Below are 20662 nucleotides of genomic sequence, written 5' to 3'. Positions count from 1 at the left end.
AGACCATGGCTTAAGGCAGAGGTGTCAGTTCAGGATGTCCTGTTCAAACAAAACAAAAAATAACGGGGACAAAAGTCACTTGGCAGATACCTCATTTTTTTGAGGCTTAGTCTAGACTGACTGGCTACTTTACACACATCCAGTTAAACATAACTCAAACATGATCCACAAATCAATGTAATACAGGCTTAAGGTCGAATTGTATATTTAATATAATACTGAATTAAAACTGATTGAATACAACTATCTGTCTATAATTCAATAGAAATATGAATGTTTAAATATAAACACATTGCATTGCTATACGCAGTGATCTTATCTCAAATGGTGTGTGTTATAAAACAAAGAATAATTGGAAATTATATAAAGACAGAGAAAGGGTAAAGATTTGTTCAGTAGTCGATAGTTACTCTGTTACAGGGTCTTTTCTGAATATTTTTCATTAGAAACAAAATAAAACTTAAAAAATAATAACCTTCTTCTTTATTTTTTACTGGATATTACTAGAAATTTAAAATCTGACCCAGTGTCGTAAGCGTGTCCCTCCTTAACAGTAAACTTACCTGGCTTCAAATCATTTGTAAGCCGTGGACCATAGCTACACCAAACAGTGGGCCTTTAAAACCATTGACGAGCATACTAGCATATCAATATAAACACCGGCCGCCAGGTAAGTCATACATTTTAAAGCCAGACAAGCCACACATGCTTGGAGCTCTTTTTTTTTACAGAAGTTTGCCATCTCCCCCCTTTGTTGTTTTATGCAAAATGGCTGAGTGTGGATAGGACGCAACATGGGCCTTATGCAAATCACCTGTCTATCAGCTCATGTGGGATCGTGAAAAAGGTGAATACTCCAGCACTAGCTCTACTTTGCCAAATGTTCAGAGATTCTCCTTAGCATCTAGACCTTATTTTATTTGCTCGCTCTCTCTCTCTCTCGATCAACAAGGAGGTCACGAACGTCCAGAAAGGGGAACTTGTTTCAACATCTCTTGATCAAGGTGAGTGCTAAAACTACATGATAGCATCCAGCAAGCTTGGAAGTGGCCACTTCCCCACAGCACAGCTCCGGTCTCTATGGTCAGAATCATATCGCTCGGCTCTGTCACCTGCATATTGACCGATTTAAATGTTTTTGACTAGAAGAGATTAGAGAGAGGAGGAAAGCCCAGGCCTGGGGATCACCTCGGCCCTTATGAATATTACAACAAGCCCTTTACATAAAGGGAGACCATTTGAAAGTCGGAGCTATTAGAATAAACCTCAAGATCATTTTACTGACTGTGGGGCCAGTGCCATGAATTGGCCCCAGTGTCCGCATAAACTTGTGATCCTCTAGGAAAATCAGCTGTATTTATCATTTACAGATATTAAGATGAGCACAGAAGCTGTGGAACAGAGGGATCCTCATGAACACACAGGTAAGACATTGCTGGTCGGTTTGGGTGTTCTTGACGCCGCTTATACACCACAGGTGTTGGATGGAATTTAACGGGAAACATGGAAGATGCAGAGAAAGGGATCAGTTACTTTCTGTAAGAATATGCACATACTTTTTTTTGTTTTGTAAAATGGTTCATCTGCTTTGATCACTGTATAATTAGGCTTTTTTAATTTTATTTTTTTGCTTTTGGTGGTTGTGCAGTCATGTAGTTGGACGTTATACTGCATGTTTAGGGAGGATATATTTTAGTAGTATTGCAGCAGAAATAATAAATATATGTCCATCAAAATAATCAACTTTACCACTTGTTGTTTGAAATAACAAACAGATATTTAATGGCGAGACGTTGTATTAGCGTCACAGACTCTTCTATAGCATCAAATAGAGAAAAGAATTGTGTAAAAATAGCAAAGTAATAAATCAAACAACTATGATGATTAAATTTTACAGGATGAAATATATATATATATCGTAAGCAGCATTTAGAGAAACGTTTGCCATAAACATATAAATAAAAATGAAACATCATTATTAGAGTGAACAGTTATTCAGTGGCTCATTTACCTGTTAACTTCTATTATAACTCTATATATGTCTATAAAACCTGACTTGGGTCAATGGGTCGTTTAGTGGACAGCCTTTGTGTCTGATGGCTTATCTCCAGCTCACGGCTTTATTTGGAACTCATGTTTTGTTGACATATGTTGGTGGACCTTTGCGTTTGGCAGAGACGGATTCACAAGAAAGCTGCAGCATGTCGTTTGTCAGCCGTGAGTCGTTTGTGGTTTTGACCAGGGACAGAGCTGTGCTCTTTGTCTTGGGCCGTCACGGTCTCCTTCTCAGACAAGTCTGTACAGAACCCTTAATGACATACTCAACCGAAACAACTACACGGCACAAAACACACACAAGCTTTCATTCTCTTTGGCTATAAGGTGTGGGACACTGAAGAACATGTCGAACAGATCATAGTGTAGGGCTTATATTGGGTAGTACAGTATTTATATGACTTAATCCTACACAAAGAGTATAAAATAGCATTTTTAAATGGCTTTATGTGAAGTTGCATGTTCTGATTCAGTGTGTTTACGGTTTAACTTGGTTATTATTATTAAACTTTATATTGAGCAGTGTGTTCTTTGCCTAATTTTATTGCCTCTATTTTTAGCCTAACTACATCTATTGGACAAGGAAGTGTTACTTCTCCAAGTCTAACCAAGTTTGTAGACTGTAATTTTTGATAATGAAATAGTTCATTCTAAGTGTATTCTATTAAGTCTATTGAAGGGCTATTAAAGAAGAGCTTTCATTCTAGTCTGACTACATTCTTTAGCCTAAATATGTCTATTTAACAGGAATGTTTATTTTCTAGTATTCTTAATGTTTTGTAGCTTGTCTGTTCGACAGTGAAGTAGAACTTATACTAAATTAAATTTGTTCCATGTCTAACTTGTTATTCTAAGTCTAAATTTGTCCTATTATAACTGCACTGGGCGATGCAGAATTGTTGTATAGAATATGTCAGTTTCACAAAAGGAACATACACATCCTAATTGAATTAGAGTGGTTAGTCTGTTTTAACAGTGGTGCTCTTAACAAATTTAGCCTAATAAACATCCGCGACTCTGCACTTTCCAGTTATTTTCATTTCCATTTCTATTCATTTCTGTAACTTCCACTACTGTTTACTTTATAGCTCTGAACCATGAATCTTAAACTATTTATCCGTGACGCATGGTTTGTACAGTGTGAACTTTTCTCTGAGTAGCGGTACACAGGAGAGACTCTCTCATCGAGTGTAACTGACAGAAGGGCGTGACGGTGTAGCTGCAGAATGTGATGGACCAGGATGTGTTTGCTGTGTAGAGGGGGGAGGAGGGGGATGTTGTGTTTGCGGTGAAGCGTTCATACCCTGAGGCAGAAGCTCAGGATCGTCGCCTCAGTGTAGAGCACAGCACCTCAAATGAGGAACCTGCATTCCCAGAGAGCGCATTTGGAAAATGAACGTTTTGTGTTGCCGCATTTCCTGTAATGTGACAATGTCGGTTTCAGTTACAAATCCTGGAGACAGGTGCACATATCTGTACCATCCACGGCAGCAAACACTTTTGTTTTGGAGCATCATTTATAGAACAACAAACTCAAAAGTTATCCAATGACGAAAAAATAGCAAAAATTGTGTTGCAAATTTATGAAATACACTTATCAAAAATCTAATATTTATTAAATAGCGGTATTTTGATTCATTCTGCTACGAATAAGATAAATATAATTAGAAATATCAATTCAGTGCATATTTCTGTAGTGTAATAATATCAGTGTGTGTTTTTATGTCCTCATATTGCTTGGTGTTATCTTGCAGTGCCAGTTCACATTCATAAAACTACACTCTTACTTTCAAGAACACACATACTAAGAAAGGTTAAAATACAAAACTCTTGGTTCTTATTCACTCCCAAACAATGAGGATGCTTTCAGTTCATCAATGACTAATCAGAATGACCTAAGAGTTCGTTCTATGCTGCATCATGTTTTTTTTTTCCACAGAACACAAGTCCATCCTGCACGTTCTTGTTTTTGAGAACCAGACTCAGTTTTTCCATGGTAACAAATGTTTTTTTAAGTCAGGTGATACAGTATTTTTGCTGGAAAAATGACATATAGTAAATATTTTAGAAGAGACTGACAATAATAATGGGCATAAAGGTGCCGCTTGCAAACTCAAATTAAATTTTAAACATGAAATAAAATTTCAAATTAATTTTTTTGTCACCTTAAAACTAACTGTATCAGCAATTACTCTCGCTGTCTTTAGTGGATGTCAGTTAATCAAAACTAATTATAAAAAAATCCCTTATTAAAGCCGAACAAACTAGTTTCACTCAAAAAGACTAAATCATGAAGAAAAATCAAAGAGGAATTCCAGAAATTCAGTGGATGAGGTTTAAACAAAGTCATTCAAAGTGGTTTAATGTGAAGTAATCTACTGTAGAGAGAATGACAGATTCAAATTTGTGTGTGTGTGTGTTAACAAAAACAACAGCCAGAATCTCCAGGTCTACACAAATATATCGAAATGTGTATTTATTTATTTTGTATTTAAACTCTGAACCTAAAAGCGGTCTGTGGTTCTAGCTGCAGTAAAAATAAAGCAATGAGAGAGAAAACAAAATCCCTAATTGAAGCCTGTATCGCCTTTAAATGCCAAAACCTTATCATCAAATGTCATGAACCCATGATGTCTCAGACATTGCACCAGGTTTCTGTAGCCATTACATTTATGTGATGTACTTTAAATTGATGGGATGCCACTTTTAGAGAAAATAAACTTTTCTTTAAATTGGAACAACATCGTACTCTGAAATAGCTGAACTATTAAATTATGGATACATTTAGGGAAAAGAAAAATGGTGGAATTCCTTTTACTAGATAAGCTCAGGTTTATGAAAACAGAACAACTTGTATGTTTTAGATGATATACATCGTAATTTGAAAATATGGAGAGATTAGGGAAGAAAAGGAAATGGCATTTTTCTGAAAAACAGGAATGTTCAGAAGTGTTCAGAGAAAATAGAAATGTTCATTCCTGTATTTCTCCGTTAACCTGTTGTTATTAATGTAGGATCTCCTTAGGCACTTTTGACAAGTTTCAAAAAAGTTAGTATAGAGGTTTTAATGGCATACCCACGCTGTTATTCTGTGCTTCCCTGAAGGAAGCTGAACTGACTGCATTGAAAGAGCACGAAGCATTGAATTATCTTGTTCCAAATATAAGCATCACCTTCTCAGGAATATTACACATGACATATACACATCTACTGCCAAAAGGAAGTGAAGTGGAACATAAAAAACTGTGCTGATGTAATGCAATTTATTCATGTGAAAATAATGTTCAAATTTGAATAAAGTAAACTCAGCAAGGTACTTTTTTTTTTTTTAAGTGTGGTTTAGTGGTTCAAGAAAGATCAACTTTCTACTGTCACACTTTTTAAAAATGGCATCCAGAGATTTTTGGAATTTTTGTGTTGTCTGTATATTGTTAAAAAAGCGATTTTTAAAAGTTTTACATTGAACAGCATTTGGAAATCATTGGTGGATTTTAAATAGACATTTATATGTAAACTTCATTAGTAACATTTGAAAGCTTTTTATTTATGTTTGTAGTTGAAGCTACACTTATTTTGTTGTTTGTGTAAATATACGTCATTACTGTCTTTTTTCGTCATTACTGACAAAAAGATTGTATCTAATAATTGTAGCTTTTCAGAAGATGGAGAGAAAAAAAATGAACCTCAATGTAAGTTCATGTAAGAAGATTTTATTCCAAGTCCTGTTGGAATGTGTGTATTGGTCCGTCTATCACGAAACATTTACATGGTGTAATGGGCACCTGGTGTTCTCAAATGATTAATAAAATATAAAATATGGCGATACAAGGTTTTGTTCAGACAGCAACAATGTTATATATGTTGTTAGAGAGAAAGAAAAAGACCACAACAGAGAACGAACAAGTAAGAGATGCACCTGGGGGTTTGTAAACATTCAAATATATGGACTGGCCCGAGGTTGCCATGGATACTTGCCCATTTGCATGTGCGATTCATTTCCATACTGGAAGTTTGAGGGGGAGGAGGTGGATTTTCATAACCCTGCACTGATGCGCTAACCACAGCCTCACACAGCTCAATTTGAATTTCAAATCAGGAGATATTACCTGGCAAAGACCTTTGAACCCAACACAGCCAAGGCTTGGAGACAAAGGGAATCTGCAGCAAAAAACAGAAGCCTCAGAATCTCCTGCAGAGATCAAGATTAGCAAGAATTAGATAAAATACCTGCAGATATCTTTAACACACACACATATCAGGAGTATCATATCTGTATGTTTAAAATGGTTTGTAGGAAATTTCATCACAAACTTTTCACAAAAATTAAAACTGCTGTGTTCATAGAATGTAAGAATTTCACTTTTTTTTTTACAATATCTGCATAATTCTACAATTCAAATGTTGAAAGGTAAATAAAATCACTCAGAGTGGTTTGATGTGAAATGGTTAATTGCAGAGAAACTCATTTGCTCATATTTCATTATGTTACTGTTCTCTGTTTTCATTATGTTACTGATAGGTATCAGATGCCAATGCCTACAACATAAATATAGACATTGAAATGTCAGAAATGTCACAGGGAACCCTGTAAACCACTAAACATGTGTCTTCTGAGACTGTATATTGAATATTTGTGGTTAAAGAAAAAGGGGTAAACCAGGAATTATATATTTTCTTAAGACACTAATGTGCCCTGAAGGACCATGTACATATCTCCACTTTGTGCATGCTTTAAAAAAACACATGTATTAAGTAAAAACCTGATTTATTACTGACATTAAAATCAATCATCAGATTCTGGTTCCTATCAATATCACTTTGGACAATCCTGAACCTATTTTCTCTACATCTGATCTTTACACCTGTGTTTCCATATGAACAACTTAATTATGCAGAGATTGTAAAAATTCTGTGGAGTTTCCCTTCAAGTCTACACACCTATTCAGACACATTCAGTGTTGATTTATGGTGATCAGTCCCCTAAAACGGACTGTTACTGAGCCATTAAACTCAGGATGTATTATACAGAGTGTACTTTAAGTTACTTTGTAACTATGATGAACCTAATCAGTAATGTAGATATGAGAGAGGAATTGATGCATGGAACCATATGGAGACACATTAATTTAAGAGATGAGTGATCTTCTATCATTAACAATATCCTCTTCTTTCAACAGATATTGAACAAAATGGAATTGACTTTACAAGACAAGTACGTATGGAATAAAGCTTTTTTTAATACGTTTTCTATGCATCCACAAACGCCATTGAAACACATAGTGGGCTATAACATGAAAACGTTATACACGTTAGCTTCTTTTAATGTGGTCTGTGTCAGCCACAATTACCTTGATTTGTCCTAAATGAATGTGCTGTCATCTGATCTCAGGCAGAAGACTGCAGTGTTCTCTGTGTACAGGAACTAGCCTCAGGCTCCTGGAGTCATTTGCATACTCTGCCGCCTGAGGGAAGGGAAGGAATGTTTTTCAAAAGTTCCCTCCCGTTGAACAAGACAGGCAGTTTTACTGGTCTTATTGTGAATGTGTGCGCATGCGCACACACACAAACATACACACAAACACATATATTCTTGAAAAAATGCCCATTAAGTACATATTAATTTTTGAATTTATGGTAGATCTAAAATATAATTGCATTTCACACGCCCACATTCACACACCCCACATATATGAAAAGATAAGTTTCTTCTGTATCAAAACTGTGAGAAACTGTGGTTTCTGACACCTCATAGCTGATCCCTATTGGGATGATACATATGAAGGTGTATATATATATATATATATATATATAAAAACCACAAAAAAAAGCACAAAGTAACATTTTAAACATGTATAAACAAATTTTCACATTAATAGCAAAACTGGGAATTTTATACTAACATTTATGGGGCAGTTGGCATTATCCAGAGGCTACTCGTATTACAAGTAGGCCAGTGCAGTGTTAGGAGTCTTGCCCAAGGACCCTTATTGGTGCAGCACAGACTGGTTTCCCAGACCTGGAATCAAACCCAGGTCTCTCAGATGGGTGCCAATGGTGTTACCACTGTACCACACTGTATTTTATTTTGGCCAAATCATCTGTTTAATCAGAAGTACTCAACCTGACACTTTCCATAAAGGATTTTTGATATCCAGTGTATTGCAGCCACATGGAATATCTTACAGAAACCATTGCTTTAAACAATGGAGCTAATGCCCATTTTTTCCTGGTTCACAGATAAAAACAGAGGACCTGAACGATTCTCCTCATTCCACCTCATCACATAAGACATGCCACTTAACACAGGGATCACCAGCACCAACAGGACAGCTGTCTGGGGTACACCATTGTCATCACAATCCACTTCATATCAATCATGTAGTGAATCAGATGTAACAGTGTAGTTACAACTGTTCCCCCAATACGCCTTAAGTCGTTGAATGTTATTGATGTTATTCTAGGAGCTGCCATCCCTACACCCATTGCCACAGCTGGTCCTGATGCCAGGCTCTCACCTCACTCCCTCCTCATCATTTCTCCTCTCCCAGGCTCAACCTGCACACCAAGGTCCGTCAAGGGAAAGTAAAGAGAAGCAAGAGTTGATTTGTCTATTGTCTTTAAGGTTTAAAATGTTAAAATGTGGTGAATTTATTAGGGATGGAAATAGGTCTACTGTCTTTTTTGCATAATCCCTGACGGATTCATTGCTTTATTATATGGCTCACCCCCTTTAAGGGGTGAATAAAACCTTTTGGTTTGAATACCATTTAAATTAATTGCTTAAATCAAATCACTTAAAATCTATATTAATTCTGCCTGTCTCTCTCTATCTCAGCACTGCTACAGCCAAATCTTCTGTCCTTGCCATCACAGAGCCAATCAGGTCTACTGCAACATCAGCCAGGTCTGGCCCTCACTCCTCAGGTAAACAGTGTATTTAATCATTCAAACAGTGTGATGAACCATTTCAGTGCTTCTTTCAGTACAGTTCTGAGGTCTTAATAAAATGTCTGTGACCTGCTTGGGTCAAAATGCCACAAGGTTCTGTTCAGAACCACCCGTTTCGTCACTTGTCCATAAACTGAGAATGAGAAGATGTTTACTCCTGTGCCCTGTTCATCTCTGGCTTGGGCCAAAGAAGAATGTCTCATTTTATTTCATGTTTACTGGCTTAGGCGGATAAAAAAACAACAACCCCATATTGTGTGGTCTTGTTTCACAGTGTGTTAAATTGTAGGTGCTTCAAATACCCAACTTGCGGGCAATTGCTGAATGTCCAAAGTGTTCTAACAGTGAGACGTATACATGTACAGCAGTGCTTCCCAAAGGGGGACACACAGCTTTTTTCTGGGAATAATTTGCAGTTTTGTATGAATTACCATATTTAAAATAAATGAAAAGGAAAAATAAGCAATAAATAAGTGTGTGTGTGTGGGTGGTGGGCTGGAAAATCTTTTTATCTACAAAAGGAGAAACTAAAGAAATATTTGGGAATCACTGATGTACAGCAAGGCACTATGGAGCATGCTTTCCTGATATAATAACTTGTGGTATTAAATAAGCACCTTAGTAGTGAGGTGTGGGTTTAGAAAATGTTCGGCAAAATGAAAGTACATTACTTACTTCATTAATGTTATTGATTAATCTCTGTACAGGCAATGGGTCGAACAGGCTTGGCTGGGACTTCCATGGATGGACATCTGGACATGTCTCACTTACAGGTGCCTAAGCATGTGGTTCCCTCACCACAGGAAGAGCCCAGTGACCTGGAGGAGCTGGAGCAGTTTGCTAAGTCCTTCAAACAGAGACGGATCAAACTGGGCTTCACACAGGCAAGAGTGCTTTTTTACACAATTCTGAACACTTCATAGTACCTTAAGTACTATTTATATCGGATATATTGGAAATATATTTTTGCTACAGAGTGGGACTATCATTCAGTTGCTAATAGGGATGTTTGGTTGATCTTTCAGGGTGATGTGGGTCTAGCTATGGGGAAGCTCTATGGCAATGACTTCAGTCAAACCACCATCTCGCGATTTGAGGCACTCAACCTCAGCTTCAAGAACATGTGCAAGCTCAAACCGTTGCTGGAGAAGTGGCTCAGTGATGCAGGTATTCACCAGAACATAATGGCACAATCCAGATCATCCTTGATGTAGTAACCCAACTCAAAATCAGGATTCCTAAATGCTAAGACATTTCTGCCATTTTAAAAGTCTGTATGTTGCCTATCCTCAGAAAACTCTCCCTCTGATTCGCTGGCAAACCCCACAACCTTACCCCAGCTTATGGAGGGCTATGGGAGGAAGAGAAAAAAGAGAACGAGTATCGAGACCAACATCAAAATGACACTGGAGAAGCGCTTCTTAGATGTGAGTAATAGAGGTCTTTGAACAAGAGAGTTCGATGTTAGCATCGAGTTAGCTACTAGACAGCTTTAGGATTTCAGGTTGTAGATGGTACAGTTGCCTATTAACAGGCTGTCCACTCTGCAGAATCCCAAACCAAACTCAGAAGAGATCACTCTGATCTCAGAGCAGTTGTCGATGGAGAAGGAAGTGGTGAGAGTGTGGTTCTGCAACCGACGACAGAAGGAGAAGAGGATCTTCTGCCCCATGTCCACCTCACCTATAAAAACACACAACTTTAACACCAGGCTGGTGAGTCCAAACATTGTGAACGTGTATTAACAAGTCATTTCATGAAAATCTCAATTTATCTTGGTTTTTCTGAAATAATGTATGTAAACATTATTTTATTATTATTTTTTCAAAGTTAATGCACGAGTGTGTTAGTTACATCAAGCCTGCCTAGTCCACAATTAATCTAAGTCACTTCCAATTCCAGCCTCAAAGTTCCAGACCGTTCAGTCCTCTTGCTTCAGGAGGAGGTAAGTCTGATTTGAATACAGGATTTGCAATTAAAATACTGAACATATATATCATCCAATGCATAATAAATATAAATAAGCACTTGACTCTTGAAGTAATAAGTGGTTGTTTCTCACAGTTTCAAGCAGCTCCTCTCCCAACAGCCCGAGTCGCGGTTCTTCGCCCAACACTCTGTCCTCTTCCTCCAGCCCACTGACATCACAGGGGGTCAACCAGTCCTTTGCCCCTACAGGGTACAGCCCATCCACTCCATTTGTTACATTTTTGTGTAATTTAATCACTGTGATAAGAGTGGATAATGCATCACAGAAAAAAATTACAATGTCAGATTTGTTAAGAGTAGTGTTGAGAGGAACCAGGTGTCTGAAGAGATTAAAAAGTTAACCAAAGTTATTACATGAATTGAGTTTCCTGATGCAGTATGTTTGTCTAACAGTGCTTTAAAGGGGGACGGCATTGTGGCACTGCAGATAGTGTTGTTGCCACACAGCTCCAGGGCCCTGGGAGTGCGGGTTCAACCCCTGCCTTGGGCCACTGTCTATGAGGTGTCTGATGTGTTCTTCCTGTGTCTGTTTGGGTTTCCTCCGACTAGTTTCTTCCCACAGTCCAAACATGTGTTGGTAGGTGGATTGGCTGTGCAAAAACATCCATGGGTGTCAGTGAGTATGTAAGAGGCTGGGTGAGTGTGTGATCACCTATGACGGACTGGTGATTCCAGCCTTGCACTCAGTGATTCCAAGTAGGCTGTGGAACATCTGTCACCTTAATCCGTATGAAGAGTTTGCAGAGGATGAAAGAAGAAATGAGCACTTTAAAGAGCATTTGTAAAATGGTTCTACAGAGCCCTTAAATGGCAGTTCATCCATTGCTCAGTTACGCTTGGATGGATACACAAAGCAGTAGTGTTTAGACACGAACGCCCTTCTCTATGCGCCAAAAAAGAAACTAGTCTCATATTTTGAGTTACCTTTTTGTAAACAATACAGTTATACTTGCATTCTCTGTTTTCCAGAACCTGGTATCGCTGGAACACCACAGCATATCACCACTGAGTAGTCCAGGATCAATCTGGCGAGGAAACAAATGACAATGTTTACAGTTTGCTCGGTGGGTGGATGCCTATGCGGAGGAATAACAGTTCTGATTCACTCCAGACCCCCACAGGGTGAAGTACAGAAGTGCACAGTTCCATTATAAGGAGAAAAAGGACCGGTCTCAAAGTTATTTTAAAAATCTGTATATATTTGAGCCAGCTACTCTACACAGGCTTAACAAGAGATAAGCAGGGCAATGGAAACATTTAAAGTTTTTATGGTGGTCATCAAAGCCCCATTTTAAGACACTTGGAGGGATACTGATGTTTGAAGATGTTGTTTACATAATCATTCTCATAGCTGATCCCTATTGATCACAGATCACACATATGAAGGTGTGTGTGTATATATATATATATATATATATATATATATATATATATATATATTTCATAGTAGACTACATGAACACATCCTGCATGAATGCAGCCTGCAACAATAAAATACATTCAAATTTGACAATATTTCAATCCTGTGTAGTTGTGAGTAAAATAATTACACAGCACCTGTTCTGAATTAACTGCCAAATGAGAGTTAATACATTTCTTCATTAAAATATTAGTTTTTCTAAATTAAACATATTTTTCTGTATATTTGTTTTTGGCATGAAAGAGATATATAGTGGAAAATTGTGTTTTTTTGACTTGATTTTCCATATGAAGTGGTCTGAATCATTTGAGGTTCTGTAATTTCCAGTTTGCCTTTGTGACTTTGCCTAATCTCATTGTTTGTTTTATTTGCTTGTGTTTATGAAGTACGGTGTTTTGTAATGATAGCAACCTTTGTTGTACTTTTCAGAACTTGATATAATGTATGCTACACTGTTTAAAACTCATTAAACAGATTAAACTTTTCTATGTTTCCCTGCTGTAAGATTTATATTCCATGAAGTAGTGGGGTCCAAGCTGTCCACTTGCATGCCACCGGTTCACTTTTTCCCAATGAAATAATCACATTCACCTCAAAAAAGCTTAATCTTTAGCTAATAATGAGAAATCAGAGCTGGGAAAACAACACAGCTCTTGGAAAGAGGTCTTTAGAGCTTCAAGAGCCAAATGCTTTAAGTCCTAGTGTTTTTGCTCCAATTCATATCAATTACTTTTTGTTCAGCTAAAATTCAAATCATAAGGCACACAGACATGATCCTAGGCTGTACCAAGTAGACTTTCCTTCTACTCCAACAGACAGAATGAGACTGGTTGAACTTATGGGGTTGTTACAGTGTATTGCATTATGTTTTGGCCAATACCTCCTTTACTGTGAGCCATAAAATCCTAATTCAGGGTACTGCTGATTATCTGCCTCATAATAAAAGAGTAATGGTTTAAGAGTATTGTTACAAGCTTTGGGTTTTTTATCAAATCCTTAAAAAACTGGTATCAAATACCTGCAAGAGCTTACCTTTTTGAGTTAATTTCATATTTCATGTGTATATATATATATATATATATATATATATATATATATACACATTTTCGTTAGTAACAAAGTAAGAGTAAAGTATAAACAGCCTTGTTGTGTAAGTAAGAGCAGATTTGGACTTGAGGTGTGTAGGGAGGGACTGCTGTAATCTCAGATTCACCCTGACAAACCTGTTCACACTCCCAACCCGATTGGCTCTTCCACCTGCTCCATCCTGCTTATCCAGTGCCTCTTCCCAACTCGCTGTTCTTTTCTGAAGAATGTTGTGCCCCTTAAACAGACCTATGCTGAGGGCAGAAATGCTGGCAGTGCTCTTCATACTCAGGGGGTTGGTTCCCTTCATCAATGCAGGTATGGAATTTCTCCAATCAACAATTAAGGGCAAGCTCTTGTTATATATTCACTATAACACTGGAAAGAAGGAAAATTTACATTCAGGATGGGTTACATTGCAATCTAATTAATATATTGCATGGGCACACACTGCATATCACAGTAGCGTCAAATGTATGATTAATAACATGGCACTATTCCTTACATCATGAGAGATATGTTTTACATACATGGTTTGAGCATTAAACTGTGTGCCCTGTAGATTTTCCAGCCAGAGTGTTGACGTCTAATGATGGAGTGATGACAGGTCAGTTCTTAGACTCGCTGCTGCTCAGTCTTCCTCCTTGTGAGCTTGAGGGCCAGAGCGTGGACCTGGAATACCTTAATGTAAACACCAATGAAAACAGTATGTACAGTTATCTGAATTCATTACTTAAACAGAATTGTTTTTGAAAATTGTATGTTTTGATTTTAGTTCTATGCTGCTACTAATGAAATTATCTTTATATTTCTACAGTAAGAGAAAGTCAATGCAGACAAATTTTGAAGTCTCTTTAATAATAACTTTCTAAACCTGTCCCTTAATTAAAAACATTTTGTACATTTGTGCACCTAATAAAATAACAAGTGTTTCAAGAAGTTGCTATCCTCTCTTTTGGTTGAATCCCCTGTATCTGCAAAATGGGAACTTATCAGCAGAAAGGGAAACATTGTGATTAATTGTAATACAATTTATTATACATTTTTCCCCCCAAACACTTTTTGACTACTGCCCTGCTTCTTTTGAAATTGGCACATTATGTAAAGGGAACATGGTGAATGGAAAATGGATTCAACGAAAATGGATATACAAGGTTTTGTTCTGGCAAAACCTACACTATACTGTCAGGCATTGTTGTTTTACTGTAGATTTTCAATGCAAAACACCTAATGGAACTGGGCCCAGTTTCCCAAAAATCTCTTATTGCTCAGAGCATCTTAACAGATGAGAGAGAGAGAGAGAGAGAGAGAGAGTGTGTGTGTGTGTGTGTGTGTGTGTGTTTGTGTTTGGTGAGATGCTCACTCCACCACTTAAGCATCTTCTTTGTTCTAAGAGGCTTTTGGGAAACCCAACCCTGTTTGTAACTGACTCACAGATAGGAGTTGCACCATTCAGGACACCTCACTCACGTTTAGGAAGTGTGCCAAAAATGGGTGTTATTGTGCTGCACATCAATGACACTTTGTGTCCTTCTTACTGTAGAGACTCTGACCAGTATTTTCACGGTCCCTAGCTGCACAAATGTAAACACAATTGGATCAACTGCATTCGGTAGAAATATTGGTTATCAGCTAATGAACCTCAGCAATGGCACTGCGTACAGGTGAGTGGGTGAAGACTTTACAGTCGTTAATAAAACAAGTGTTGAGTGTGGGAGTGTGTGTTTGGCTCTAATTAAGACATTATTCTATTTTCAGACTTCACTATAAGGTTGGAAATGTTAGCAGTGTCACCATATTCGGAACTACAATAACAGGTAAGTCAACAAGTTAAAGCAGTAGATCAGCCACATGGGAGACATATGCATAAGCTAATGAATGTTTATAGCCATTGGTTTAGCACAGCACAAACTGTTTGGCTTAATGATCACACTTGCCTTAAACCCTGTTGAGCTGATAAGTAATCTCAGATGATGTGGTTTCTGATGCTGAATGACATACTGTTGTTATCTATAGGAAAGCAGCCATTTAGCTAAAACTGTAGTAGCATTCTGGATCTTCCAGAGTTTGTTTCTTAATATTGTCAGTTAGGAGAAAATTAAACCCAGGTTCCTCTCTCCACATCTTATCTATTTTCAGCATCTGATTACAACGGAATCAATGATGGACTCCCAGCTCGTAGTGGAGCGATGGTGGTGATCACAGTCATCCTCTCCGTGACCATGCTCCTTCTGCTGATCTGCCTCATTCTCAGCTTAGCGCTGTCAACCAGTGGAAACTGAGACATTTAAAGAAGTTGTGTTCAGTGATATAATATTCCCATTTCAATATTCTAGGATTTCTTCATTACACCAGCAGGAAAGTGTGGTTGTTATAGGTCTGTCAATTTATTTTACTAATAATACATTTAAACAGTATATTACAGATCCCAGCTGGTGACATCCTTTCATTATAATATTAAACCATGCAAGTGGGAACTAATTATTAATGCTTAGAAGTAAGATATTAAATGTGTGAGAACAACTTATGGGAATGAGATTTTGCATTAAATATCTTTTTCCCACACATTATTGTCAACACGATGGCATGTCACCAGCAGGGCTCTGTATTATACATAATATAATAAAGAATCTTAAACTTTATGAACTTTATTTCATAGGTAGCCACCATTTCAAAAATCTCAATAGCAAAATGGTGCATTTCAGCTCTATATTGTGAATAAAAACTAAGAGATTCAGTCCCCTTGACCTGCAGGAATAAATGAGGACAGTGGAAGTGAAATATTAGAGCTGTCTACTCCCTCAACATGCATGGCTCTGTGGGTTTGTGTGTGTGCTCAATGCCACTAATGCGCTAGTGTGTGTGTTTTCACTGCCGTGGGTTAAATGGAGAGATGATATGTCATTGCACATTGTACAATTACAATAAAAGCACATTATCACATTTAACGTGTTTTTTGTTTTACAACACATTTAATTAAGGCAATAAAATAAATATAATGTTTAAATGAATATACTGGGTTTGAGGCAGACTATGTGGAATGTTAATTAAACTGATTTTCGATTGTTTTCTCTGTTCTACCTTAAATTGTGCAACATTTTAGTATAGAACCACAACACAGTATGTACAGGGAAAGTTAGGCCAAATGTAACAGGCACGGCTGCTTAATTTAAGGTGGACAGATATGTTCACATGTGCCTGAAGGTAACACGTTCCAGCTTCTTTTGCTCGTTTGTTATAAAATGGCTGTGATTAATGGCACCTGTAGGAAAGACGTCGGCGATGAGGAGCTACTTTCTCAGGGTGAACAGATAAAACCAACTCTAGAAATGCCCCCTTTATCCTGAAATTTAAATTAGTAAATGTAGCTTGCTGAAAATGTATCTTAGGCTGAACTCTAGAGAGAAATTTCTCGACCTCCATTTAAACACAGGACTCCACGACTGGGACATGAACGAGGAGATTAAACTTACCACCACCACAGACCAGTTCTGTCAAGGTAAATGACCAGAAGGCACGAATTAAAGGGTTAATACCGACCTGACACTTGCTCGTTCACGGTGTTAACGCCTGACAAACTTTTCACAGATGATAAACGGAATGAACAGTATTTGGCTCAGTGGCACTACGCCAGAATCTCCAGAACAACGGCCACTCTGGACACTAACCCAAGAGGCTCCGACTGTGGTGAGCACACTGTCATGAGGGGGAGGGAGGGCAATGTGATATTCTCATAATATTGCGATATTTGCAGGCTATATTAAATTCACGGTACAGAAAGTATCATGTTTTTATATTTTTCTTGGTGTGAATGGACACTGCAGCTGTTATAGCTAGTTACTACTGCCCCAGGGATGTTAGAATAGATTATTTTGGGTACTTTATCAATGTAAAGTATGAAAATAAAGGGCCAAATATTTTTATGTATTTGTTTGGTTTTAGGGTTTTTTGGTACAAGACACATTAAATTAAATGTACAAAAAGGTTCAAAATCTGTTTATTTATTTGCATGTAGCATGTTTAAAAAGCTGCTCTTACCCACAGTGTTTTCAGGAAATCTTATTATGAATTTTATACCTATGTTGTTGGTGTATTATTATATTGCCCACAGCTTTTCAGAACATGAAATACATTCTCATTCAGGCATTCTTTAAAACCCAGTGTATTTGAAAATCAGACATATTTATTTTAAGTTTTTTCCTTTCAGAATCTATTATACAACCTAGTCTATGGCTGATGGTGAACCCCAAACTAGCCTGCCCCATAAAATACCCTAATGCCAGTAAGCCATCCCTCCCAAAACTGACAGTAGACACACCTTTGTCAAGTCCTGCGCCTTCTGCTTCTTTAAAAAACCTGCACCACCTACAGTTCCCTGAGACCTGCCTGGATGAGTCACTACATGACACCTCTCTCTCCAGTGAATATCAGGTGACAGTATCTTCACTATCTCCTCTCAGGCCTTGAAATCTTAGTTTTAATCTATTTACAGTCTTCTCTTAGAAAGGAGTCCTTCCCCTTTGCCATTTCGTATTGACATGTAAACCACTATACTGTACATTTCAATAAAAGATACCCACACAAAGGTCTCATTTTAAAAATTGAATACTTAAATTTCATCCTAAACTTGATCTTAAGCTCTCAGTATTTGTATACATTAAAATATATAAATCTTATTGTTGGAATAGTTGCTTTCATCAGTTTTTCCATCAAAATATTTTATACTTTTTTTTTTTAAATTATCCGTACCTCTGCTGCTCAAGCTAACAGACGATGACACCTCCTCTGTGGATGTGCCAGTCTGCCGTAAGGTAAAGGCAACTCGGAAGACCCAAGCCCCTAAAAAGCCATCCTGTCGAAGGCAGAGTCAGGCACAGAGCAGAAAGCTGCAGAGAATCATTCTGGAAAGCAGGAACCTAAAGTGTGGAGCCTGGCCTCGTCCTCCAGTTAACTACTGCATCCTCATCGCCATGGCCCTGAGCAGCAGCCGAACAGGCAGCCTGAATGTCCAGCAGATCTACAACTTCACAAGGTCAGTGGTGACAAAGATGGGCCCTCAACCACACTTTATCAACTGACCGTATATTCATCATAAAACAGAACTGTTAAACGTAGTACAGTGTCAGTAAAGTTAAAGGATCTTTAATTGTATTTAACTGCAGAACATATTATTATAAATGTGTAATCATAACTATGACTAATACTGTAGTCATAGTTGTGCGCCCTAGTGGACGGGCCTCTATATTGCAAGCCCATTTATTTTCCAACATGCACATTATTCTCGCATTGGCAGACTCTAGGGCAGGGGTCGGCAACCCGCGGCTCTTTGATCCCTCTGAAGCGGCTCAGCTTTTGAAAATAATTGAGTATTTAATTAAAATGTATTATTTTAGTTCGTTCATTTTCAAAATGTAATTCTATGAAGATTATGGCGATCTTGTAACATCTACAATATTTTAATATTTAAAATATTTTTGTCGCTCTTAATACACGTCACAACTTCCAACGTACGACACCCGCCAGTGTGCGGTTTCTTGAACTTTTTGACCGCTGACCGCACGGCGCCAGTAAAATAATGACGACACGCAGAGAGAGGAGAGCATTTTTGTTTGCTGCCAGTGGATAATTTAAGTTCGGCGTTTTTTTTTTTCAGTACTACAACGACTCAAATAAACATTGAGCATTTTACTTAACCGTCAACACAACGTCTTTTTTTCGGAGTTGAAATGTTATTTCATTTTCTCTGCAGTCGTTCACTGGTTTCATAAATGTAACACAGTATAGTTTGTTTATACATAGCACAAAGGCAAAAAAAAAAAAAAACCTGTTATGCGCAGTGTTATTTCATTTAAAAATTCAGAAGGGTTTTGTGGCTCCCAGTGTTTTCTTTACTGTGTGAAATGGGTCCAAATGGCTCTCTGAGTGGTAAAGGTGGCCGACCCCTGCTCTAGGGAGAGTCTGGTACTGGAAAAGAATGTTGACTATGACGCGAAAGGACCAATCTCAAACTATTCTGGCATGACGTGTAGAAGGAGGCAGATAGCCAATCAGAACGCAACTTGCAGAATCCTTACTCTCAACTTGTGGGTAGAGCATCTGTGGATGATGCGTACATAAATCCATCATGGAGATGTAATTCCAAATAACCTTTACCTTACAATCTCCATGATTCATAAAACAATGTTTCCCTGCTTTGAGGTTTCAGATATCTGGTTCCATTTTTTTTGCGCATTTTGAATGATAATACATAGCTAGTTACTGTAAACTCATGGACTTCATCTTTAAGTACAGATTTATGTGTAGGCTGAAAATGACAGTTAGTCTGGAAACTCTCTTAAAAATTAGTCTACAATTATTCTATCATGGATCTTCACCAGAGAGCACTTCCCTTTCTTCCTGACTGCTCCTGATGGCTGGAAAAACACCATACGCCACAATCTGTGCTTCAGCAACAGCTTTAAGAAGACGACACAGCAGGTGACCGGAGAGGGCAAGAGGAAGTCCTGCCTGTGGCACCTGACACTGGACGGCCGGAGGAGACTGAGGAATGAGATCCACACACTCACTGCAGACTCCTTCAGGATGCTGAAGAGGAGCATGAACTACCCAGGTCAGAGAGGAGTGCAAATAAACTATTATAAAGACTATTTTCAAGCCATTTTGGAGCATTTTGATTTGGATTTTTGACACGGTGTTTACAGAAGCTGGTGATCTAAAATTGTGCCAAAAATAGAGACTCAAAGTCTCAATCCAACCATGATGTTAAGTTCAGGAGGTCCCCTAATGAGTGTGTGAGGATTAAATGCGAGTTTACATATACAAGAATATATCCACCACTCACTAATTTGATATCATTAAATAATCACTCACTAATTACTATTTACTGTGAATCAAAGTTAGCATATAGAGGGGAATAGTATTATGGTTTTTTTTGAAGGTGTATATAAATGATACCTCTTTTTTCTCTCTCTCTCTTTTGCAGACATGATCCAGGCTCTGTTCGAGTTGTAATCTGCCTGTGGTGCCTCTCAAACCTTTGAGAAGATCCAGTTTGAGCATGAAAATTGCATTGAAGAGCACGTTGACTGCCTGTAGCTTTAGTTATTTTTCTATCCACGTGTTTATTTTCCAAGTTGTACTGTGTACTTTTGCCACGTGTGTATT

General features: G+C 37.8%; 3 protein-coding genes and 1 long non-coding RNA gene across 5 annotated transcripts; 3 read left to right on the top strand and 1 right to left on the bottom strand.

Annotated features, from left to right (window-relative positions):
• The first annotated feature begins 871 nt into the window (after positions 1-871).
• On the top strand, positions 872-12864 carry pou2f3 (POU class 2 homeobox 3). Of its 2 annotated transcripts, XM_066660003.1 has the most exons (14): positions 872-1004; positions 1371-1424; positions 3995-4051; positions 7233-7267; positions 8293-8394; positions 8517-8622; positions 8891-8979; positions 9711-9887; positions 10029-10170; positions 10297-10430; positions 10554-10718; positions 10906-10948; positions 11068-11182; positions 11962-12864. In XM_066660003.1, exons 2-14 carry the CDS (start codon positions 1379-1381, stop codon positions 11999-12001), a joined length of 1251 nt encoding a protein of 416 aa, XP_066516100.1. In that variant the 5' UTR covers positions 872-1004; positions 1371-1378; the 3' UTR covers positions 12002-12864. The 2 variants fall into 2 exon arrangements, with proteins under 2 accessions (XP_066516100.1, XP_066516101.1); XM_066660004.1 differs by lacking the exon at positions 3995-4051.
• Positions 6065-9791, bottom strand: LOC136686315 (uncharacterized). The gene is made up of 3 exons (XR_010800310.1): positions 9679-9791; positions 7404-7517; positions 6065-6244 (listed from the first exon to the last, which is right to left on the bottom strand). It is a non-coding gene; the product is annotated as an uncharacterized lncRNA (long non-coding RNA).
• Positions 12865-13693: 829 nt separating the features above from the next.
• On the top strand, positions 13694-16434 carry upk2 (uroplakin 2). Its single transcript, XM_066660006.1, has 5 exons — positions 13694-13816; positions 14061-14204; positions 15042-15162; positions 15257-15315; positions 15638-16434. The coding sequence occupies exons 1-5, from the start codon at positions 13726-13728 to the stop codon at positions 15778-15780; spliced, it is 558 nt and encodes a 185-aa protein (XP_066516103.1). The 5' UTR covers positions 13694-13725; the 3' UTR covers positions 15781-16434.
• A 324-nt stretch (positions 16435-16758) lies between these two features.
• foxr1 (forkhead box R1) lies at positions 16759-20656 on the top strand. Its single transcript, XM_066658662.1, has 6 exons — positions 16759-16997; positions 17087-17185; positions 17706-17929; positions 18262-18530; positions 19876-20108; positions 20481-20656. Exons 1-6 carry the CDS (start codon positions 16877-16879, stop codon positions 20507-20509), a joined length of 975 nt encoding a protein of 324 aa, XP_066514759.1. The 5' UTR covers positions 16759-16876; the 3' UTR covers positions 20510-20656.
• The last annotated feature ends 6 nt before the right edge of the window (positions 20657-20662 follow it).

Source organism: Hoplias malabaricus, chromosome 2 (assembly GCF_029633855.1).
Source record: "Hoplias malabaricus isolate fHopMal1 chromosome 2, fHopMal1.hap1, whole genome shotgun sequence".
NCBI classification, from domain to species: domain Eukaryota; kingdom Metazoa; phylum Chordata; class Actinopteri; order Characiformes; family Erythrinidae; genus Hoplias; species Hoplias malabaricus.
This window is presented reverse-complemented; position numbering and strand designations above follow the sequence as displayed.

Bases quoted from the DNA above. Each gene is read 5' to 3' on its own strand.
- pou2f3 (XM_066660003.1), top strand. From the start codon at position 1,379: ATGAGCACAGAAGCTGTGGAACAGAGGGATCCTCATGAACACACAG. The intron at 10,719-10,905 runs GTGAGTCCAAAC...TTCCAATTCCAG, and splicing joins ACAACTTTAACACCAGGCTG to CCTCAAAGTTCCAGACCGTT. The intron at 10,949-11,067 runs GTAAGTCTGATT...TGTTTCTCACAG, and splicing joins TCCTCTTGCTTCAGGAGGAG to TTTCAAGCAGCTCCTCTCCC.
- upk2 (XM_066660006.1), top strand. From the start codon at position 13,726: ATGTTGTGCCCCTTAAACAGACCTATGCTGAGGGCAGAAATGCTGGCA. The intron at 14,205-15,041 runs GTATGTACAGTT...TTCTTACTGTAG, and splicing joins TGTAAACACCAATGAAAACA to AGACTCTGACCAGTATTTTC. The intron at 15,163-15,256 runs GTGAGTGGGTGA...TTCTATTTTCAG, and splicing joins AGCAATGGCACTGCGTACAG to ACTTCACTATAAGGTTGGAA.
- foxr1 (XM_066658662.1), top strand. From the start codon at position 16,877: ATGTATCTTAGGCTGAACTCTAGAGAGAAATTTCTCGACCTCCATTTA. The intron at 17,186-17,705 runs GTGAGCACACTG...TTTTCCTTTCAG, and splicing joins CCCAAGAGGCTCCGACTGTG to AATCTATTATACAACCTAGT. The intron at 17,930-18,261 runs GTGACAGTATCT...CTGCTGCTCAAG, and splicing joins CTCTCTCCAGTGAATATCAG to CTAACAGACGATGACACCTC.